Source organism: Phalacrocorax carbo (genome assembly GCF_963921805.1).
Source record: "Phalacrocorax carbo chromosome W unlocalized genomic scaffold, bPhaCar2.1 SUPER_W_unloc_3, whole genome shotgun sequence".
Taxonomy (NCBI): domain Eukaryota; kingdom Metazoa; phylum Chordata; class Aves; order Suliformes; family Phalacrocoracidae; genus Phalacrocorax; species Phalacrocorax carbo.
The window spans coordinates 1256015-1281172 of NW_026990254.1; the positions used below are offsets into that span (position 1 = coordinate 1256015).

The 25158-nt window shown below is 37.8% G+C and overlaps 1 protein-coding gene across 3 annotated transcripts in view; it reads left to right on the forward strand.

The window, feature by feature from the left end:
• Window positions 1–23900, forward strand: part of LOC104041491 (homer protein homolog 1) — a 124683-nt gene extending 100783 nt beyond the window's left edge. Inside the window, exons 7-9 of one of the 3 annotated variants that reach the window (XM_064439925.1) lie at window positions 14170–14280; window positions 15895–15975; window positions 21376–23900. In XM_064439925.1, coding sequence (XP_064295995.1) covers window positions 14170–14280; window positions 15895–15975; window positions 21376–21564 — 381 coding nt within the window. In that variant the 3' untranslated portion in view covers window positions 21565–23900. The other 2 variants (XM_064439927.1, XM_064439928.1) reach the window with 2 other exon arrangements.
• Window positions 23901–25158: the final 1258 nt, after the last annotated feature.

Below are 25158 nucleotides of genomic sequence, written 5' to 3' on the forward strand. Positions count from 1 at the left end.
GTGTGAAGGGTTCTTTCAGACATCTGCCGGATCTTTCAAACTGGAGGCTACTAGTCCCAGGAACAAGGATCATATTGATCTGAGGAGGAGAAATCCAGCAAGCTGCATCTAACCTGGAGGTCTGGAAAAAAAGCAAGAATTCCTTTGAGCTTGAGAAACCTAGGGAAATGGCAGGATGTTGGGGCTGTCCTATACCTAGACTGACTTGAAGATGGGGATGTTGACATCCTAGCTAAATGAGTTGATAGGGAAGAATGACAGTTTCCATTGGACTGTAATTGCATGTGCCATAGCTGGCTGGACAAAATGCATGAAGTGTAATTAAAACTGGTGCTTTTTGCAAAGTGCTTTAATTTCAAGAAATTGGCAGTTACTTACAAAATTGCTTTGCTTCAGAAATTTTCCAGTCAGGAACAAGTTTGTCATGTGTGTTTGTATATATAGAGATTTTCACTTTACCATCTCGTATAAACTTCTCCTCTGGAAGGGTGGAAGTTCTAACCTGTGTTCCATGTTTGTGAATAGATTATAGTAGTCATTGTTGATAAAATTATTTAAATTATAACCTTATATTATAATTACTGTAGTGCAAAATTTCAGGTGGATTTGATCACCAGATTCAGGTTTTACAGTAAAGAAATTGCTAAAACGTGGGCATAATGTGGTAGCATTCTTAATACTAAAATGTATTATCAGCTTTTGTTGCAAAGCTGAGACAATACAGCAGCTGAATTATTTGCCTGCCCTACTGTGGGGAGACCCAATCAGATAAGACAGGCAAGGCACTGTGGTAGAAGTTCCCTTTTTCTTGATGTTACTCTCACTCTTAATAAAATTGTATTTAAAATCTGTTATTGGAAAATACAATTAATGAATAAAGGAATTTTTAGCATGTCACTTTGCTTGTACCTGATACTACAGTTAACAGCAGTAGCAACCAAGTCTTTGCAGCTACATTCACTAAGAGTTGATCATTTTTTATAACCTTTGCCCAGCAAATTTCCTGCAATTATTTTGTATTGCTGATGGCTTGCAAAATCTTACAACATGGGATCATCTGCACTATTTTTGATCACCTTTTATATGCCTTTATTAAATGTTTCTGTAATCTGTGACCTCAGGGCTTGTTGATATCTCACATAGAATATAGGAATGCTCTGTGCCTATGGCTCTCTGGGCATGCCTGTAAATTATGACAGGACAGTTCATCAAGAGTATTGCCCTCTATTAGAATTGCTTTTAGAAAAATATAGACTTGGCTAACTCTAGGCAAAAGTATCCAGGTTATGTTTAAAAAAAAAATAAATCTAAATCTGTTATCCATGCAGTATGATACAAGAGCTGTTCCAACCTACATGCTGCAGGCTGCTCTTTCAAACTGAAATAGTGCCCCATTCAAAAAGAAAATGCGACTCAGATGCATCTGTTACACAGATAGAAAATGTGCTTTTGAAATGGCAGATCTGGAGACTGTTGGTTATGGTATATGTGGCAGCAAGCAGTGTTAAGTCACTGTATTATGTTACCTTTCTGTTAGGTTTATCTGTTAAACTCAGTATAAACACATAGCTGCAACTGATCAAAAAAATGTTCCTCAAATTGGAATCCATCTCACCTGAGATTATGTAGAAGTTATACATCGAGTCTAAGATGGTAATCTTTTTTTCTTGAAATTCATGGAGAGACAAAAGCATGAACAATAAGTATCCCAGTCTAAGAAAATTTACTAAGGTGCTGAGTTGAATTTGCTCCTGTAAGTGCTCGTCTTTCCCCATAGGATAATCATCAGGACAGTCTTAGAAACATACATATAGTCAGATGAAAGGAACCCCATCCTTAGTTCACAGAATCACCAAATAATTTAGCATGGAGGGGAATTTTGGAGGTTATCTGGTCCAATTCCTCACTGAAAGCAGGGCCAGCTTTGAAGTTAGAGCCAACTCCAGAGTTTGGTCAGGTTACCCAGGGTTGTGAGTCAAGTCTCGAAAAATGGAGATCCCACAGCCTCTCTGGGCAACCTATTCCAATGTTTGACCACCCTTCTTGTCAAATTATTTTTCCTAATAGCTAATTGGAATTTGCCATGCTGCAACTCGCATCTATTGCCAGTTCAAAAGAAAAATAGGTTTTGATACAAAAGAAGCTTTGCTGAGAAAAGTTGAATAGAAATGCTCATAGAAAAGAAAATATTTCAAGGAGAAACAAAAGTTTGGAAATTAATTTGCATGTTCAATTTTAATTTGGTTCTTGTTTTATATGGAAAAGTTGGCTGTCACAGCATCTTGCCCACTGGAGAAGAAGAATGTGTGTAGATACATATGCATTGGAGGGATATGCTCACTTACAAGATCATAGTCCTTTATAAAATAGAGCAGCCTCCAAAATGAACAATGGTACTGTCAACACTAGCCTCTATATTTAGTTCAATTTAATAAAGAATTATGTGATTTATATATAATTGTGGCATTCGCTCCTTACGTGCTTTAGGTTTATATACAAGTTTTGGTTCCCAAGTCATCTGTCTGCAAGCTACAGGAGACTCATATCCTCTGTCAAGTGTGGTGTAGTAGTACATACTGATTAGTAAACTTTGCATTATGTCCTCGTTTCAGCTGGGATAAATTTTTTCGTAGTAGCTAGTATGGGGCTAAGTTTTGGAGTTTTGCTGGAAACAGTGGTGATAATGCGGAGATGTTTTAGTTGTTGCTAAGTAGCACTTACACTGGTCAAGGACTTTTTCAGCTCCCCGTGCTCTGCTGGGTGCACAAGAAGCTGGGAGGGCACACAGCTGGGACAGCTGACCCAAACTGACCAATGGGATTTTTCATACCATATGACGTCATGCTCAGTATATAAAGCTGGGGGAAGAAGAAGGAAGGGGGGGAGGGGACGGACGGACGGACGGACAGACAGACAGACAGACAGACATACATACATACATACATACATTGGGAGTGATGGTGGTTGTCTTCCCAAGTAACTGTTATGCGTGATGGAGCCCTGCTTTCCTGGAGACGGCTGAACATCTGCCTGCCCATGGGAAGTAGTGAATTAATTCCTTGTTTTGCTTTGTTTCTGTGTGCAGCTTTTGCTTTCCCTATTAAACTGTCTTTATCTCAACCCATGAGGTGCCTCACTTTTACTCTTCCGATTCTCTCCCCCGTCCCACCAGGGGGGAGTGAGCAAGTGGCTGCATGGTGCTTGGTTGCTGACTGGGGCTAAACCACGACACATTATTATTTCCATCTTTAGTTTCCTTGTTACATAAATAGCCTTATAAATATCCTTATTTACATAAATAGTTTCCTCTTTAAATTAAAAAAAAAAAATTTTATTGCTAATACTGTCTTCTTAGTCAAATTCTTACGGCACCTTTTTCCACAGTTTGAACTTTGTCATGTTTTATTTATAAATATCTGTTGATTTTACATTATATCTCACCCTTCTATTTTCTATTTTCCTCATTCACTGTGATAAACCATCTTTCAGCTTGTGTAGTATTTCTTGTAAACTTTGCTTTTTAATTTGTTTTAAATTATTTTAAACCCAATATTTTTTTATTCTATACTTGTTTTCAAATTTGACTGAAATATTTTTTGTGTATCACATTGTTTACACTTTTTAAAATACAGAAACAAACCTAAAAAGCCCCCTCTGATTTTGATTGAAGTTTTAAAAACTAATTTCATTTATTATTTGCCATTTCTGATTAAGTATAAGATTTCCTCATCCATCAGTCCAGTTTTTCATATTAACCTACATTTATTTGCTTTCTCTGAGGCCTTTATCTTCCTTCTCCCATTTGTTCTCTGTGTTAATAATGCCTAGAGCTGAGAAGAAACAGAGTACATATTCAGTGTGGCTGAGTGCAAAGTTCTCAATAAATTAAAGATTTGTGCTCTCTTCTGATATATTGTGAGCTTAAGTCAGAAATACTGCACTTTGATATTTTATCAGACATGATATTTTTCAAAACTTTACTAAATGAGTGTATGGATTTTTCCCTCTAAAATACAAAGAGATAATAATTATGGGGAGATGTGATGCCCAGTCAAGAGCTTAACTTAGAGCTCTCAACCTTCTCTCTTCTAATCTGCTCAGAAGCAGTTTAGCAAGGATTTCCCTTAAACAGGGTTGGGGAGCACTCCAACACACCTTGCATAGCTTTTTGACGTCAAAAAGGGGTTCATGAATTTAGAACAGCTCAGTTACAGAAAGAAAAACCCTGACGTGAGCTACTTCAGACAAACAGAATAGCATTGGTACTAGCATTAATCCTGATATCATCGAAAGGAAAGGATTGTATGGTGATATGAATTATGGAAAGTAACCCAAAGTTTCAATTTTGTTGTGAAAAAAATGAAAACTATACATTTTTTTCTTGCATGCTAACTGCTAAAGTAAATCATCCTATGACACTGGGCAGTAACGCATAGTAATAACACCAGTGCAATAATAAAAGAGCTGCGGTCCCTGAAGATCATTCATCTGCAGGATAAGAAACCTGAGATAACAAGAGATTAAGGCAAGTGATCAAGCTCTTGGGTATTCCTGAAAGAACAGAGAGGAAAACTCTTGAATTCTAGCTTGTTTGTTTACCAGGATTTCCTAAGAAATAAGTTAAAATTAGCTTATTATGTTCCAGTTCTTTCATTCAATGAATTAAATAAGTATGAGGACATCTTATGTAGTCATCAGAAACACCTGACAAATAATGGACCCTAATTTCATTCCTGTTAAAAGAAATTTTAAAGTGGATATTAAAAAAATGCATGAACATAGAGAAATAAAACCATGGCAATTTTACTGGGCTATTTCTGTGCTACTTAAAGAAAACAAGAATCTATAAAAGCAGTTATTAAAGTCCACAAGGAGTACGAGATGCCATATAAGCCATCTGCTCAGATTATCCAAAAAATTTCTACAGAAAATCTTTGCAAACCCCTTAGCAGTCACCTCCATGTTTTCACCAGATGCATTAATAATTGAATAACTAAAACTCAATTTTGAACTTGGAGGTGTGTGATAAAGTTGCTTGCTGAATCAGAGCCCGTATTGTGGGCTTCTTACTTGCTGAGAAGTCAGTGCTTATTGAAAAATTTATTAGCACCACTGTGGGACTACTGTGAATAACTGTTTGGTTTTATATGACCAAGGAAGGATATTTTCTAAAAGTGGAACTATGAAATAAGGTGGCAGAAAGTGTGGTAACAAGAAATTTATTAATGGAGTTATGATGCAAAAATTTATTGGCAATGCACCTTTTTAATGTGATGCCTATCTCTTGTCATCCTCCCTTTAGGACTGTGTCCCTCCTACTCCCACTGAACAATCCAAACATATTTAAATTTGGTTTGACTCATTAAAGAAAAAAGTCATCCAAGTATAACTTCCTTCTTAAGATATTGTAATTAGCATGTGTCTAGATAGTAGTTTGGTACCATTTGTCTAATAAAGAAAATAGATGAGCATTTTGCAGGGTAAATATGGTTAGTTTGTCAATTTAATCAAAACAGTGGGACTACCATTTTGCTTGTATTTGTCTATGCATTTAATTGAAACAAATGTGTGTGCAGGTGGACCAATCCTGAGTGCAAAAAAAAATGTACAACTAAGTCCATATTTTTACATATGCAGTTCTCTCAACTGGAATTGTAAGCAAATTCTCGTTGCACTAGAAACTCCTTAAAAGGGGAAAAAAAAAAAGGCAGTTCTTGCCCAAGTAAGATCATAATGTTAAATACTGACCAAATGTTCGAGAGAGATGTTCTGGAGAGTATTAGGGTTTTCTACAACACAGTTAGATCTGGAAAGGCTTATTGTTCTAACTGATAGTTGAGTTTTTAGAAGACATGGGAATATAGTGACTTTTTAATATTTATTTTTGAAATTACAATCTTGCCTTAAAAAAGAGTTTATGTTTTAGAGCAGGCTGTAATTATCTGCATGAGGTCTGTTATCCTTCTTACAGCGGAACTAGTTCCTAATATTCTAAAAATCCTTGAGAAGAAAAACCATTGTGGAGGCTGGCCACCTTCTTTGCATGGAATTAGGGGACACCAAAGAAAAAATATGAGCATTTTATTTCAGGGGATATGTATTTTTCTCTCAGATGTACATTTTTGCTCCTCCAGTATCCATTTCAGCTATCATAAGCCCCATATTAATTTTGAAATGGTACATGTTGTCAGTCTTTATGTTAGAGTATCAGAGCATTTCCTAGAACAGGATTTTTGAAATCCAGCATGTAGTCTCAGCCCCCTTTCTATACATGATTCCTAATATAAATAATCCACATCTAGCCTTTATCAAGATTCACCCCTTAGTTAATACAGCTTACTGAAAAGATGGACCCTTTTCAGACAGAGCAGGTGAATCAGGTTATGGTGGTTTTGTTTTCTGAAATCAAAATGTGAATTTGGCTTTTTTTAATGGATGGTGACCTGAAGGCAAGTCCTTTCTGTCTTTTTCTGTTTGCCTTGATTTGTTTTTAGAGCAGATTTGCATTTAGGACCCAAGACTATTTAATTGGGTTTTTGTTCTGGGAATTCACTTTCAATAAATGTGGGGTGATACAAAAGTGTCATATACAAGATTATAATTTGGAAAAGAAATAAAAGAACCAACCAAACTGAAGGGTCCCTCATCCCCATCTTAATCATCTTTCTAAAAAAACTAAGAAATTATTTAAGATCCTTTTACTTGCAAGTTATAAAAAACATACACAAACATGCCACAACATTTTTATGTAGTCAAAGCTTTGTAGAATAAAATATATCCTATAATTCCAAAACTCCATTGGAGAATGAGGAAATTACTGGATTTAAATCCTCAGGATTAAAGGATGACATATCTGTATCATGTTTGCTACTGCATGTATTTCATGAGCTGGCCAGACAGCTGGAAAAAATATTTGCTAATTAGATTGCGGAGAAAAGGATGTCACCTGAAGTTAATATTAGCATTATCAGTTGCAAATAATAAGGCATAGCTGAAGCTCAAAGCATCGATTTTGGTACACTTATATTTTCAAATATTCCAACTGCAGTTTCATTACTTTCTTCACAAAAATCAAGCAGATGATGGATTAATCCTCTTTCATCCATGTAGGAATGAATAACTGTGGAAAACATTTTGATATTTCTGTGGCTTGAAGCATCAGTGCCCACATAGAAAAAGGTGTCCTTTTCAGCAAAATCTTTAACTGTTTTCTCAGTTGAAAAAAGTACTATAGTGTTGGTAATGCACAAAACTCCCCCTGCCCCCAGGTTATCATTTTATCTATGGGTAAATTTTGGAAAACTACAATAATTAATTTGCTGTCAAAAGTGATGTATATGAATAATACTATGGTGCACTTTTTGTTCTTTCAACAGCAACCTTGAAAAGCAATTTTCCTTGTATTCTGCATTTTCACATTTCTTAGCACCAAAAATCTTTCCAGAGCTTTTATTCTTGAAAGCTATGCTAAAAGTATTTTTATGATCAGCTTGTTTGCATGCTGTCTTGCATCTTACTGTCCACCATGAATAACTGAGAAGCTTCTTCTGCATAAATTATGTGAACCTTTATGCAGTTATTCCCAGTTTTGCTGAGCTGTGCAATATTGTTGTAGTTTAGCCCCAGCTGGCAACTCAGCCCCACACAGCAGCTTGCTCACTCCCCCACTGACGGGATGGGGGAGAGAATCAGAAGGGTAAAAGTGAGAAAACTTGTGGGTTGAGATAAGAACAGTTTAATAATTAAAATAAAACAATAATAATAATAACAACAACAACAATAATATAACAAAAAGGAAAATAATGAGAGAGAGAGATATGAAGCCCGGGGGGGGGGAATAAACAACCAAAACAAACAACAATTGCTGCAGCCGCTCATCACCCGCCGACCCGATGCCGCCAGTCCCTGAGCTGCAACCACGCTGCCCCGTGCCATGCCAACTTCCCCAGTTAATATAAACCAGCACAAAAATAATTTCTCTTCTCATTGTGGAAAGCAAAGGGCTTTTTTTCTTCTTTGTAGGAGGTTCATCTTGAATTATTGATGGAATAATAATGTCACAGTCACAGTTATGATCCATTTAGGGATGTAACTCAACCAGCTAAAAATACATAATTAATACTTAAGTTCAGTCTTGCATGTGAGCACTCTGCCTGTTCTGCACTGTAGCCTGGATTAGTAGACCTTGGATATTGCGTTCCACAATAAATATAAGGGATAAAAATATCTTTAGGGAATAAGTTAATAGTGTCAGGTACATCTATAAAATAGGCTACAGCTACACTGAAAATATGTTCTAATCTGTCTTTGCGTTTCTGTGGTAGTTGAAGTACTTTCTGTATGAAGTTTAGAAGGAATTTCATGATCTGCTGGCACTGAATTTAAGAGGCTGAGTAAAAAATATTGTTGTTTGAGATCAGAAGTGTACAAATTTATCTCAAGAAAGTGGTTTAAAAAAATGAATCAACCTGCAGCAAACAGCTCAGATTCATTCCGTCTGTAATTGCTCAGGGAGGGTTACCACTAGAAATATTTCTGTCATTTCACTCATGAAGCAGTTGTCTGTGTTGAGATTTGGTTCAAACTCCTCTCTTGGTTTCTTTATGCTTTGATTTGGTTTGTGTTCTTTGAGAGATTCTTCAGTCTTTTGATGCTTTGAGCAGTAACTGTCTGTCGTGGTTTAGCCAGCAACTCAGCCCCACACAATCGCTCGCTCACTCCCCCACCAGTGGGATGGGGGAGAGAATCAGAAGGGTAACGCTCGTGGGTTGAGATAAGAACAGTTTAATAATTAAAATTAAAAAAACAGCAACAAAAATGCAATGGAAAGGAAAGCAATGAGAGGTATGAAACCTGGGGGGGGGGAATGAACCACCAAAACAAACTGCACACAACACAGCCACTCACAACCAGCTGACCCAACACCACACCTCCCTGAGCTGCAACTGCCCCCCTTAATATACTGGTCATGGTGTCACATGGTATGGAATTAACATCCCATTGGCCAGTCAGGGTCAGCTGCCCCAGCTGTGGCCCTGTCCCTCCCAGCGTCCCGCCGACGCGGCAGAGTGCGAGAAGCTGGAAAGTTCCCCGACCACCACAGTGAAGAGAATTAGCCCCTTCTCAGCCAAAACCAGCACACGGTCTTAAGTTCACATCAAGTCTGTAACTCCTTGTTGTGTTATGTGGGGCCCAAAGTCTCAGTCCTCCAGTCTTCCCAGCAACCTAGCATGTGCTAGCTATCTGCTACAATGAAAACTTCTGCCTGGTATCCCCCTCTGTTTATAGGCTGTTGACCCTAGATCAAAATTTCCAGAAAACTCTTGAATGGCCTCTGCTGAGAAGGTCTAAGCTCTTCCAGAAGAGGTTGCCTTGTGGTCTCATTTCAGCTTATGCATTTCACACTGAAGTATGCAGTTAAGTATAATGATGGCCATATACAAGAACAGTTAGCTCATTAAATAGTCACTAAAAAGCCCTTTCAGATTTTTTTTCCCTATGTACAATCCTTACTTGGATGATAAATGAAAAGTAAAGAAGCAGAAGCTAAGAACAATTATATTTTTTTTAGTCTCAACTACAAAGCCACAGTATTGACTTTTTTTCAGATATGCAAGTCAGTGCAGTCTTACGATAGCACAATAGAAGAACCTTGTTTAATCAGTTATTGTTCAAAGACTGTTTTTTCAGTATGAATTCTGTACTGGAAAAAAGGCTTAATCACAGGTACATTGCTTAGTGTTGCTGTGCAAAGGCTTGAATGACTGATTGAGCCTTGCTCTTAAACATGAAACACTGAATGAGGAGATGTCCCTGAAAAGAAGCATGTGGGAGGATCAGATTAAAGCATTTTACTGTCTTTTGGATAAGTCCAAACCAGAGCAGGGGCAAGGGGAGGAGTTCATTACAATGTTAAACCTGATGGTCTGGTCCAAATGGACCAGGGGTGGAGATTGTAATGGAAATACCTTTAAATTGTTCTAACCCAGGATTTGAGTTACATATTATGGAAATTACTATAGCAGAAACCCCTTGTTGCTAACCAGGCTGGGAGCAAGGGGAGGAGTTCATTTCAATGTTAAAACCTATAACCTGGCCCAAAGGGGCCAGGGGTGGAGACTGTAATAGATATACCTTTAAATTGTTGTAGCCTATGATTTGAGTTGCATGTTATAGGCATTACTACAGCAGGAACCACCCGAATCAATGGAGGACAAGCCTTTCAAGAAGCAGTGCAAGTGCAGCAGTGACCCGACCTGAGCTGGCTTTGGTGCCCAATAACTCCATGCAACACACCACCTGTCCTGTCCTGTCCTGAGTGACCACAAGAACAGATGGAGACCAAAGCCATGGACTAAAGGATATCTGTGTATTTTATCAAAGAATGGGAAGGGGGGTGGAAGTTAATGAGGTTGTATTGGATAGTGTGGAACCTGAGCATGATGTAAATGGTATGGAATAAGGGGTGGATACTGTCCTGGTTTCAGCTGGGATAGAGTTAAATTTTTTCGTAGTAGCTAGTATGGGGCTATGTTTTGGATTTTTGCTGGAAACAGTGGTGATAATGGGGAGATGTTTTAGTTGTTGCTAAGTAGCACTTACACTGGTCAAGGACTTTTTCAGCTCCCCGTGCTCTGCTGGGTGCACAAGAAGCTGGGAGGGGGCACAGCTGGGACAGCTGACCCAAACTGACCAATGGGATATTCCATACCATATGACGTCATGCTCAGTATATAAAGCTGGGGGAAGAAGAAGGAAGGGGGGGACGTTTGGAGTAATGGCGTTTGTCTTCCCAAGTAACCGTTATGCATGATGGAGCCCTGCTTTCCTGGAGATGGCTGAACACCTGCCTGCCCATGGGAAGCAGTGAATTAATTCCTTGTTTTGCTTTGCTTCCGTGCGAAGTTTTTGCTTTCCCTATTAAACTGTCTTTATCTCAAACCATGAGTTGCCTCAGTTTTACCCTTCCGATTCTCTTCCCTGTCCCACCAGCGGGGAGTGAGCGAGCGGCTGCGTGGTGCTTGGTTGCTGACTGGGGCTAAACCACGACAGCCCCATTCTGTGCATAATACATAAACAGTTATTTTTAATTACTTTTGGTCCACTGGTCATGACAAAAATAAATTCAATTTGAAACAAGGAAATAGAACAAGTAAATGCTATCTAGATTTTTGCCTAGATCTTTATGTTTTGTTGCTTCTGTTTTCAATTGCATATTTTTTATATCGCATCATTTTCCAGCCCATCTTACTCTATAGATTTTTTGAGAGCATCACAATACAGTTTTCATTTATATAGGTAAATTCAAGAAGAGAACATCATTAAGATATTCGACTTTTTTTCAGATCTCTGTAGGAACAGGCATTTAAATATGACTGTGATTAAAGTAAACCTGTTTTTTTTAATTGAATTTGTTCTTTTTTTCCAAGTTACTGATTTTTCAATGAACAGTGAACAAAACAGTTGAACAATGCATTATTTTCTTGCATAAGCAGTAAGAGATGGACATTTGCCCAGAGAAAAGCTGGACCAGAGTAAGACATCACAGCTCCTTTAGTGTGGGTAATTAATTGCCCTTCTGATGGTGGTTGCCTCTGTTGGCAAGAAGGTTTGTGAAAGCACTCCCTCTATGCTCAAAATTAGCTGTGTTTGCTTAAGCAATTTCAATAGGTATCTTGACTTAGTATGGACCGGAGTACACTGGGGAGTGTTCATGTGAGCCACGCAGCCGGCAGGGCTGCAGTGTGAGGTGTTTTCAGCCAGCGACAATACATGCAGCTGAGAGCCATAACATTTCATCCACCCCAGTTCAATCCACCAGCCTCATTGGACCCCAGGCTCTCACCAACATGTGTATCCTCACCATGTGTAGCAGCCCAGAGGACACCATGTGGAGAGCAGTGGGGTCCAAGCCCTTCCTTAGTCACAGGATGGGACACCTCTGTACCTGCTTCTAGGGCACTGGGTGCTAGGGCAGAGGTGGTTCAGGGACCGGCTTTTCTTGTGTCTCTCGTGTTGAGGCTCTTCCACTTTGTGTGAGTATTCAGTGTGCCAGTACTTGGTAAGAGCCAGCCAGTATTGCCAAGTGCAACAGCTTTAAAAGAGAAATTGACCTTCTTGGAGGTTACCATGCAACATTCCAGTCTTTACCAATGGCTAGGAGAGGGTCTGACCCTGTGTTCCCATAACAACCCTAGCCCTGGGTTCACAGAGGCTTCCACCTCCAATCCAAGACTCAGGTCAGCAGAAAAGCATGGAAATGTTTAACAAGTTGAACTTCAGAAGGAGTGAAGGTGCATGAATTTGACAGTTCCAGAAAAACTTAGGAATGAACTAGAGCTCTGCATAAAGCCACACTGGCAGAAGTACAGGAACCTACATACAACTGCGGCAGCTCTGCTAGATGGTGAAGGGTTCTTGACTGGACAAGACCCTGAGCAACCAAATGTAACTTCAAAATTGGCCCTATTTTGAGCAGGGGGCTTTGACCAGATGACCACCAGGGTCCCCTTCCAGCCGAAGTTATTCTATGCCTCTGTGATTCTTGCTGTATTTAGGTGTTAGTTCAGACACTGTTTAGATATAGGTTTATCCCAGTTGGTGTGTTGCAATTATGCTTGTTTGTTTTTTGTGTAATTATAGTGGCAAATACTGTAATAGTCACAATTGGTAGCAGACAAAAATAATCTAAATAGATATATTTTTGTGTAATTGAAGTGAATTGAGAAAATTATCCAAGACTTCAGTCGTAATGCTCAGTGGCATATAAAACTGAGCAAACTGCTATTACTTTTTTTGCCACTAGCACCGATATTTCTTTTGGGACAATTCCAACCAATAAGATAGTTCTTGGAGGTGAGGGGTAGGGTGTTGCGTTACCAAGCTATCTCCTCATCCCTCATTCCCCTTACCCCTCCCAAGAATTTGCTGTAATCTCAGTTTCTCTCAAGTTATATGCCTGATGTGCAAAAATGTCTAATCATAGTTTTCCAGTAGGAGAAACTAGACTTGTCATAGCTGTTAGAGGGGAAGTTCATGCTCTGTGACTCAGAAAGGAGAAGCTGATAGGGATTTTGTTTAAATTTTCTTCTATTTCATCTTGACTTTCCTTCGACTTTTCCCTGCACTCAGTAATCTACCTTTTTAGCCTACAAACAGTTCAGAGTCTGAAATTACTGGCATCACAATGGCTTTACTAGCTAGACTACATCGGTGCTGGAGGGGCACCGATGTTCTTTTATCTAAGAAATAAAATTGTCCTGGAGAATACATGCCCTCTGTCTAGGTGCTACTTCTCTGAGAAAGGTAAATTGAGACCTTAAGGTTTTTCTTGCAGAATTGAGTAGAACAGAAATATACTTTGTTCAAAGGAGTTTTGGGGCCAGATTTGTTAGTTACTGTAGGTAGATGATGCAGCTCTGTTGAAGACTATATACTAAGATTGACAAGCACATATCTTCTGGGAAAAAAAATTAGTTCTATTTTTAATATTTTAACAGTTTGTTACTAAAGAAAAAGGGTTTAGTGCAGACATCCTTACAGGTATGTGTTTACTGCCTGCTAATAAAGAGGGAGGAACTGTACAAATCCAAATTGTGCCATTAGCTGTTGGCTTTGTGACTGAGAGATGAGATCTGAAAGTAGAGGAAGTAAGAAGTTGGCAGCTGTACATTGGTGGCCGAGTGTCTGCTATTTCATTGTTGATGCTGAGTCAGAAATTGAGGCTGTGAAATGTTAATTGGCTTGCTAGGAAGTAGATGAGCATTGTGGCTTAGTTGATTAAGATAGTTCAACATTAAAAAGCGTCAGATGGAGCGGCTAGTTAGGCAGACAGATCTGTGTTAAATCATTACTGTTTCTGAAATGGTAATTCAGCTTCTTTCACAAATTTTTCAATAATTAGTAAGTATAACTTTTAATTAATGTTTTTTCAGCCTGCAACATACTAAATTTATTGTTTCCAAGATATTGCAGTAAACATTAGAAGTCATAGCAACCATTTTATGCAAAACAATTTTTTAAGGAATTTTATGCTAACTTCACCATTTTAATCAACATAAATCACCCAGAACTAAAGGTATATTTCAAATGCAGCTATTTATGCAAAGAATAATACCTTGAATTTGTTGCAATTAATTCTGTATGTGTTGCTTCTACTTATTTCAACAGGTGACTGAGCTAGAGTGTGTGAGCAGTCAAGCCAATGCAGTCCACACACATAAAACAGAATTAAACCAGACAATACAGGAGTTAGAGTCTATGCTGAAGAAAAAAGAAGAGGTATTTACTAACATTTATTCTTGTCTTTTCTGTTACGTCATTTCTAAAGGCTTTCAATATTAAACTTGTGATGGCTGGTAAATACTGTATTATTTCCTATAGATGTTACAAAGTAAAATCCATTCTTCAGCTTCTTTGAAATGATTAAATCAATTTTTTATTTTTTAATTGAATTAAATTATTAATATTTTCCCATGTATATAATTACATCAGTCCAATATAGAGCTGGGTATCTGAACAACAAAAAAAAGTATATTTTTTTAAATGTTTGCTTTTACCAAGCATCTCTCTTTGCAAAAGTAAGTCTGCATTGAGGCATATGTAGTTTCTACAGAGCAGTCATCACACTGATACAGTCCAAATTCACGAAGAAGGGAAGCAGTCATAAGCATGCTTTCCTTTTTCTGGAGAGTAGAGTTTGGAGCAAGTAATAGATCAGTGTCGTTTTCAGGCTATGTTAATATAGCTGACTTTTATTATGATCCCTAAGATCAGCCCTTTCCCTAAATGCATGCCAAACCCCCAGCCTGTAACTTGATGATATTTATTGTGCCATCTGCCTTGGACTGGACCAGCAGCAGGAAAATAAAAGGAATTGGAGTAACGCCTGTGCTGGGAATGGGTCCTAGAGGAAAGCAGATTTGTGCCACAGAGTGATTGAGAATCGCCCCTTTATGGATGAGAAAAAAGAGGTGGAAGAGGAGCTGCTTATGAAGGATTGTTTGCCCCATGTAAGACCAGATCCCTTGAGTCCTTAATGACAGACACAGAGGGCACTGGTGTGCATGTTCAGAGGGGCAGTGTATCTTGCAGGGTCTTGCCTCCAATGGGGCTGCTGTTAGGTGTTTCCGAGGCGGATGCGTGAGAGGCACCATAGTTACAGAATACCCTCCCAAACTCCCTCATACTTAAGAGGTTAGCCTCAGGTTGGTAATGTTTCCCATTTTGGTGCCCATGTGCTTTTGAATTACGCTGAGCTGTTGGATGCAAAGAGAGCTTTCTGAAAGGAGTTCTGGTAGGTGACTATGCCCTTCTGGGGAAAACTATTTATTTGTTTTAAGTTTGATACCTTTTAGTTTCATTAACTGTTTTTATTCTTGTATCCTGAAAGTAAGCTAAGAAAAGGTTTTTCTTATACTCTCTTTTTACAGAAATCAATGGTTAAAGCAGGCAATTTTTTGATGCTTAGCCCTGCTGCTAGTGACATAATAAGCAGCTCACAGATGAAAATTGGATTTTTTTCTTGGAAAAATGGAGGATAGATTATAATAGAATTTAAAGTATAACATTGTTTCTCTAATTACAAGGACTTAATTTTTTAGGAAAACATTACTTCAGATCTTTTGTGTGGGAGAGAAAGACTTGGACTTTTATAGCAAAGAAAATCCTTATCTGTATTGTTGTTTATTCACAACAGAATTGCTGTTTTGGGACTGTGATTCAGGAATATTGGGAGCAGGGCTTAAACTTCATGTGCTATGATGGGCAGTAGCTAACTGCCAGTTTTTATATCATTGCAATGGCTTGCTCAGGAGAAGAAGCAGCAGCCAGCTTACCTGCACTGAGGCCAAGCCAGGTAATGTGTTGCTAGTGAGGTTGTTTCTTCTCCTCTAGGAAATAGAAAGATTGAAACAAGAAATTGACAGTGCCGGAAAGCTCCAGGCACAGAGGGATTCTTTGACCCAGAAGTTACAGGTGAGCTATAGTGTATCATCTTAATTTAGACAGAAGAGAAAAATGATCATCAAGTGATCAGTTCACATCAGCAGCTTGTGCTATATTCACCGAAGGTGCCAGATAAATATGTAAGTTACATTGTGTTGCAAGGTGGTGAGTCAGGATGCTCCTTGGGAATTTGTACCAAAATTTCCACCTGCTGTAAGTCATTATTTTTTCCCGAGGGGACAGACCCAAATTTCATTTACAAGTCCACAGAATACACTTGGGCTAGCAGATGTGCTTCACTGATACATGTTCTAGGCAATTCTGGTCTCATTTTCACTGCAGTGTCTTCCCATAGGTCTTGTGTGTCACTGAACTGTCAGGCCATGTATCATCATGTTGGGATGAGTTTGTATTCAGCTTTTAAATGTGCTTTGAGAAAGTAAAGGTTAAAGTGTTCTTGTGTAGTACAGACTTCAAAAACACACGCTGACATTTTCTTGGAATTAGAAGCATTGTGTTTTACTTGTTTTTTCTGGGTTGTTTCTTTACTTTGCGTAAAGCCAGATACCTCAGCCTACTGGAAGCAGTATGCCCTCAGTATACCCTTACTTGCTACATCTGAGCTCCTGTCCTTCTGTCACTGGGCTGACCAGCCAGCACAGACATGCTTCCCTTGTGAAACCTGTCTTCTGAATGAGGCTGACCCAAAGCTTAGTTGGGTTTAAACTCTGAATTCAGACTTCAGAGTTTTGATAGGACTGGAAACTCAAGCATTAAATAGCTCCAAATCCAAAGTGCTGAAAGGTGACCCTCGCTGTTCTGTGGCTTGACCTAAATCATACTGAAAACAAGCCCTGTCCGACTATCCACAGCTTAAAAATCGTTAAGCAGATATTCTTTGAAATGCATTACATGAATTGGAACTTCCCTGAATCTCATTTTAACTTACAGAATAAACCACATAAGAACAAAATTAGTTTATTCATTTTTCCCCATTCTTAAGTCAAATCATTTGGAAAAAGTATGTTACTACAGTGTTCCTTTAAAGACTGTTTTGAATATACATGAGCCTGCCTATTCCACTATTCCAGAAATTGTTGCTGGCTTTAGACTAAGCATGGGAGTTTTCAGCTGAAAAGGAACTTATCTGAGAGACTTAAAAGGAAGATTATAATGAAAGTTGTAAATTGTTCTAGCACTAGCATATGCAATAATTTCAGCATAAGATCACATGAAAATTAATAATGAGCTGAGAACTAGCTATCATTAGAATTATGAGACTAGTAAGAGATGGAAGATGTTTTAGAATTAGAAAATGCTATGGTTTTATTAAAAATTATACTTTATAAAGTCAGTAGCTTCCTTTTGGTATATTTATATCTTTAGTAACCAAATGGATATATTATGTATATATTTCCATATGTCACGTTGTAGGCGATCAGTTTCTGAAAATGGTTCTATATGATATCTATTCAAATAAATTTAAAGCTGTCTTAGGATCCAAGTTAAAAGCTGTCTTTCTTCAGCTTAAAGCTTATTACTGACCTGATGCAGCCTGTCTAAAAGACACTGAATCTATGCTTTGCTATAATCTTCCTGCTTTGATAATACTGACTTTCTCTGAGCCACTTCACCCTACATCTGTGACATCGGTGAAATGGTGTTTTCTTCTGTAGCTCCAGACTAATCATCTCACATCTGTTCACTTAGTTGACTCATCATCTGTTTTCAGGGTGATTGTTTCCAGGATCTGTATCTGTTTATCCTGCTCTTTTTTCTTCTGCTTGATTTTTTCCCTCTTGTGTTTGCAAATGGATTATGTAACTCTAAAATATTTTTAATATATCCTGTATGAAAAACTCTATGCAAAGAAATTATTATTTCAAGGTGTATTACATTTCTGACACACTCATTTCAGGGAATGAATCAGAAATCCATCATTGACAAATTCCAGTGAAGAGCAGTATGTTATCACTGTGAAGGATAAGTATCAGGGCCCTTGTTACTTAATTTCATTAGCAATGTAGAGAAGACCTATCAATGATTTATGATCAGTGTGACTCTTACAGTAAGTCAGGCTATCTTTATTACTGTGGCTGATTTCTAAATATAGCTGTTGTGTATGGTTTGAATATTTTATTCAGATCCTTGCACTGAATTCTATAAAAGATTATTACAGTGCAAACAACAAACATAACTTTTTAATAATTTATTTCTTTTCTAAAAGAAAACAATGTATGACAAATTATTGTCTCTGCTGTAAGAAAGGCTTGAAAAAAACCATGCAAAATAAACCTTGTAAAGGGCCTGAATGTATCAGAAGAGTTAGTTTATTATGAGATGAGATTAATTGCAAATAAAGTTAAATGTCACAACTAGGGGAATAGATTATATCACATGGACACCTCTCCATTTCTTCCCATCAAGAAGCAACAGTTTTGAGGTACACTGACTTGTAATAGGAAACTGCACATGAGCTGGACATGAATTTGTAATGCAATACTATTGCAAAAATCAATAATACTAATCTAGGGTAAATATGTAAAAGGATCAAATGTAAAATTTGAGAAGAAGTATTTTCCAGAAATTAAAAGCAACAGCTCATGGCATATTTCAGTTAGTTCTACTACCCAGAAGTCATTAAATATGTTAAGCACAGGTTAGGGCAAATAAAACAGAAGGAAGTATGGGAGAAAGTATATCTGAGGCAGTGTTTGGGGAAGCTAAATATATATGGATTAGGAAAGAGATATCAAGAATGGAATATAAAGTATGCAAGCTGGAAGTTTAAACAAAAGAAGGGAACTCTTCTGGTTTGAAGAGATACAAGGCAAGGACTAGCAATGGAGAGTTAAAGGGAAACACCTTATGCTGAATATGGGTAGAAGTTCCTACATCTAACATAAAGCTTTTGGTTTTACCTGGGTGCTCCCACCTAACAGCTCAGAGCAGAACAATTCCTCAGTTTAAGAGTGTCTGAGGAGGGCCTAAAAGATGATGTTCAGTGCTAGATACAGGCCAATGGGCTGCTCTTCAGGCTCAGATGTCATGAAATAAAACCATATACATATCCATTAAGTTGTTCCACAGTGATCCCTTTCATCACTGGCTTGCCTACTTACAAAAATTAATTATCTCTGGGGCAAGAGCAGTGGCAAGGAGACTTCCTAGAGCACATGCATTTGGTGAGTAGAAGAGGAGCAGTGACAGGAGAAGCAGGAAGCGTGACCAAACGTGGAAAAACAGCAATCAGTTTTGTGTGAGCTAAAGAAAGGACTAGGTCATTCCTGCAGAGCTGAGAGGACCCTGAATTTCCCTTTTCTTCTTGTACTACAGTCACTCAGCCTCAGAGGGTCTTGAACCCATGCAGTCATTACTCTTGGTAGTGCTTGTCAGTACTATTTGGAGTGCAGGAGTCAATGAAGGAGAGTCTACAGAGTGTATGGACTGGGTTATAATCAGTTAGCTTGTTCATTTATAGCAACGGTGGGGTAGTTAATCCTTACATAATCATTTATATATTTTAATTTATATTGTTTCTACAAATACTCTTTTCAGTTAGCTTCCTTTAATGCTTTGACAACTATATTATTCAGTGTTAAACAGATTAATTCTTCTCTTGGTCCTGGCAGCAAGGGGTAATTCTTGCTCTCAGCTGTGCTGTTCAAGGCCAGTGGCCAAAATTCTGTAATTTTTAACTTGCTCATTTACAAACAAGAAATAAGGAAGGTATTCCAGTTCAGCTTGGATGCAACCCTTGGCTGCACAAGCAACCACAGCTATGAGGAGATCAGATCCCCAAGGCTCTGCCTTGTCCACCTGCACTGCTGCTGGGTGTCCCAGAGCTCTCCCGCCCTGCAGAGGCTGGGAGCTGACACTGAACTCTGGCCACATCCTCCTCTGGACAGGGGTGCAGCAGATGGTGCTGAATGCTGCCATCACACCCCTCACAGATGGAAAGGCCACAGACTTTGACACAAAGCTGCCAAGTTATACCTGTTACTCTTGACTGCCCAAATACATATTCTGTATGGCTCAGGTTGTTTCTTATGGTTAGCTGAGATCTCTCTAACGTAAACATGAATGTATTTGTTAGCTTTGAGGGAGACAGAAGAATCATAACAAAAACAGTGGGAGAGCAGGAGGGCAGAAAGAAAGCTTGTGCTGGGAGGAATGGCTGCTGCCAAATCCCCTACCCTATGGCTGTGTGAAACTAGTTGTAAAAACTCAGAGCAGGCCCATTAAAGCTTTGTGACACAAAGACGCTGTAAAGATAAGTGGTGTTTAAAAAAGGTTAATGTATGTAAATATGATTTTACTGTGCACTTTTCCAGAGAATGGCTGCACAGGGTATATGGAGTATTAAATGCACTGTCCCTGTGCTACCTTTGAGACTGTTTTTCATAAGTGAAATTATGAAATTCAGCATGAATTTATGAGACACGCAATGAATGAGACAAATAACAATATGCTATTCCAGACCCATGTGACTGCTACATTAGTAATTTGATAAAAGAGAGGGCATCCAGTTTGCACAAAGCAAAGCAGCTGTGACCTCCCTACCATCATGCACAAGCCAGAGCTGTGAGGGGTCCCAGCAGACAGTGCTCCCCTCCTGCTGGCTGGCATGAGGGGGCTTCTCTTCCTCGTGAATGAGAGCTGAGCTTGCTCAGGGTCGGATCCCCTCAGCTATGTGTAACATGCTGCTGCTTTGTCTTTCCACCCACTGTATGGGAACAGATTGTCTGTACAGCACTGGTGGCTCATGTGCTTTCCCTGCTCCCACAGCTGCACTACTGCAGAGCTTGCAGGTGTGAGCTCTGTGGCACAGTGCAATGAGACAAGACATTCAGCTTGCACTTGCTGGTTTAAATTTGTTATAATCTATTTCACTTTGACTTCAGTCTTGCTAGTTTATGTTTCTGTCTTAATTTTCAGGGTGAAAAGGCTTGTAATGTGGGACAGGAGTAAGGTAGTACTCCTCCATCCATAAAGCAGTATTCCGGATGAGCTTCTATATGAGACCATTTAATGGGGCCTGTGTACTTGAGCAATTCATATAGTCTAAATAAGGGACTATTTGACTTTAAGTAAACCTTTGAGAAGCTTTTTTTCAGTAGGTGGCATATTTCTGAATGATAGAAGCAATAACTTACCTGAATATCACATCCATTGGTCACTGACTAAATTTTATCCCTGTCCAAAAGTTTCTGTCCTTCAGATGAATTACTGAAAAACATGGAGGAAATGACAGTACATATGCGATCCTAATAACAATTTGGGGTCAGGCTTTGGCTTAGTGGAAATTCTAAAGGGTCACAAATTGTTTCAAAAACCAGTTGACAAAAATAGCACACGAATACCAGAAGGAGGCTAGACTGCTTTCTGTTTGCAGACAACACATTAACATGTTATGTGTTTTCTCTGAAGGAAGTAGAAATTCGAAACAAAGACCTGGAAGGCCAGCTGTCTGATCTAGAGCAACGTCTGGAGAAAAGTCGGAATGAGCAAGAAGCTTTTCGCAATAACTTGAAGACACTTTTAGATATTCTTGATGGAAAAATATTTGAACTAACAGAGTTACGAGATAACTTGGCCAAGCTAATAGAATGCAGCTAAAGAAAATGGGATTTCAGTGCCAATCAGCTTAAAAATGCACTGTGTCTCTTCATAGGACTGTGTTGGGCTCTACAACAAAGTTGCACAAAATTAGAAAATGCTCCTCTAAGAGGGCTTGTTTTAAATTTGAGTCCTTTTTCAATGTAAAATTTAGAACTCAGCTTGTAGCTAGTTGAAGAAAAAAATAACAAACTTGAATTACAAATTTCCTCCTTGTACATTATTGGCCATAGATAACTTGAAAGATATTAACAGTAACTGAATGCAATCCTTTTCTCATTATCAGTGATGGAAGAATTATCGGTGTCCCAGGTCACATCCCTTTTTTGTGATAGATACAATATAGGTTATCTGCTGTTTTATTTAAGAGATTTAATTGCTGTGTTTTGTGCAAGAATTTAGTGATGACAGGCCTGTATTTTGTTGTTCTTAATAATTTCTCAGGATACTTTCCACTGTGGAGCAGCAGTGCCGTTACCAATTTATTCTTGCCAGGAGTGAGAGCTGCATCTTTAATTGAAACAAAGTTACTATAACAGCTTGTATAAAGTTCTTCCTTTTGGGATTTTTTTTTTTGGTTAGTTGGGTTTTTTGAGGGATTTTTTGATATATGTATACACATATATGAATACTGGAAGATATCGTATTTCTTTATGGAGCTTACTCTGATGTTCCACTATATTGTCCAATGTAAGGTTTACTTTTTCATATGAATTCCATGTAATTACAGTGAGATACTATCTTCCACTTAACTATATTTTGAAGCCAACCAATGATGGCAGGTGAGTCCCCCAGGAAAAAAAAAAGACAAAAAAACCCTGAGAATTTTAAATGTAAAATTTTACATGCACAGACAACAAGAACTAGCCAGTTGCTTTTTTTTCTGGCCATGACACATATATCGACCATCTATGTTCAATTAACTGTTAACCTATTCTGTGTGAGACTTTTTCAGAATGTCACATGAATTTCAGGTTTTGTGAAAAATGGCTTATGGAGAGCATTGTTTATTAAGGGCATAGAGTTATTGCAAGGGATTACTCATACACTGAACTTGTCCAGCCAAGAAATCTGTTTCTAGAAGTTTTGTTGTCATAACAAATTGAAATGGAAACATGGTTACTCTTTTATGAGTCTTCATATCACATCTTTATTGAAACTGCACCAGGCAATATTGTGAACTGTTAACTAAATGTTTAAAAACAGGAAATCTAATTTAATTATCCTCAGTGAGCAGGTTTTAAAGTTGTTTTGATGTAATTTTAACAGACTTTTGACAAATGTACATTTCTTTATATAATAGATTTATTTACCCTCTTTGAAAGGTAAGCCAAGTGTCAGGTGTCTTGCATCAAAGTACATTCCATAAATTGCTTGTAATGCTGAAGAGGGCTTTATAAAAATGTATGAATGTCAGGCTTCAAAGTTGAAAGATGCACCAACCTTTGTTTGCTCCCCAAATTAATTTGAATGTTAATCATGAAATCTAGCTGCTTATTAAATTTGTACAACACAATTTTCTCCACTTAGCCACTGCTATTCAAAACTAGAAAAGTTTGGGTTTTATGCATGTACCGTGTATATACCATATAATACACACAGGTTCTCATTTATATCAGAAATACATGCTTTATTTCTGAAATACTGGGTTTTTTTCTTTGCCAGTAACTTATCAGGTGTCCCCTGACTAGTCAGGAAAAATGGTTTAGGTCAAATGCTAAACCATCATGTATTACACTGTATGTTTATGTTTTCTCCATATTTTTAGGGGATTTTCTCAACTTATTTATTTATTTATTTATTAAAGGGATGGGGGGAGCTTGGGTCAGCATGCTACTGGTTGTGGTGAGCTATGTGTTTTTAATTTGGTGGATTTTAGATGGTGGTGTGTATATCTTCATCAGGTCCAGATGAGCAGATATGACCAGTTTTTAATTTACCTGGGGACATTTGGGCCTGATTCTCTTGTCACTTGCACTGCTGTAAACCTTGATGTGATGTCAGCAACATTCAGTTGGCATAACATCTGTGGAAGTGCAAGGAGAATCTGTCCTGTTAATGCTCAGTGGACATAATAAGGATGAAGAAAGAATAAAACCACAGAAAGCTGATGATGGAATAAATGTAATATTATTTAAAATTATATGATATGATGTCATTTACATGTGGGAAAATAGTGGATAGAAATATTTCCACTTAAATTTTGTGAATATGTGTGGTACATGAGTATTTCTATGTATATGTACACACATAAGTATATACAGAACATGGAAAAATTTAGATGTGCACATTTTTAATATTTTCCTATTGAAATTAAATTTAAAATTGGAAATTGATATTTGAGAATTTCTTTTCTCTGTAGATATCCTTCCTTTCCTTTTTAAAATAATACTGTTACTGAGGGATGCACCTTTGAATTCCCAAATAGTTGTCGAACATAAATATGGGCTAAGGTGGACATACGTGCACATATAAATAAAATCCTATTGCAAAGAGTATTGCTAATATTTATTTACAGTAGGTTAGTGTTTAGAAATTGCAACCTAAAGTTCATACTTAGGTGGTTATACCTACTGTAGCCTCTTCACTTCTGTTTTAAGATAAAAGTTTGCCTGTTTGAAACATTACTTTTCCCAGAGACAGGTATTATGCATTGTATCTATCTTTGATGAAACTATGGGAATATGTATACCAGAAAACAGTGTTGAGTACTATAACCTGAAAACATGACTGTGAACTTGCATAGGAGGGGAGAGCAGTCACATCATGTATAACTTGTTATATGGCAACTACAGTCTTGTAAAAAAAAAAATACCCCAAAAAATAAGAGAAATACCACCACCCCCAAAAAAAAAAAAAAACACACCACTTTTTATTCTGAAATACACTTGCTGTTCTCTGGAGAATGTACTTTTACTCTTTAATTTTTTCTTAAATCTTTTTCAAGTATGTGCAAGTGATAGTAGCAGCTACCTTGATCTTTCAGGTGCTACTGGATTTTTCATTAGCATGTCATGTTGTGAAATCCTGACTTTGACATAAAAGATTTTTGCAATTATATCCCCATCTGGATAGTCATTTTTTGGAGTGTCTTGTTCATAATCCATATGCCTCAATGATCTAGAAATTGCATTTTTCTATGTGGACAAAGTAAAACATGTAAATTAATCTGTCTGTTACAAACTGGGAATTCCTTTTCCTAACTAATATATCCAGGAAAGAGGAGAAAATGAACTGATAATGCAGAAATGCTGTTATAAGGTATCTAAAAAAATACATTTTCAGGTATAATAAATGTATGTATAAAGGGCTAAATGAGATGTAACACAAATAAGTATCATTTAATGCTATCGGTGTCATTCCCAGGATAATCCCTTTAAAGAAAACCCTGCAAGAATGGCCAATGTGTCAATTAAAGATGAATATTTTGGGATGTGTCTTTTCAGTTGTCAGTTGTGGAAGGTTTCTGATTTCTGCTCATTTTTCTACCAATTAGGGACTAACTTCATGTTTATTTTCAATAAGAGGCTAAACTTCATTTTGTTTTATCATCTTTTATATTCTGTACTGAAGTGGCTACTGAACAGCACTCTG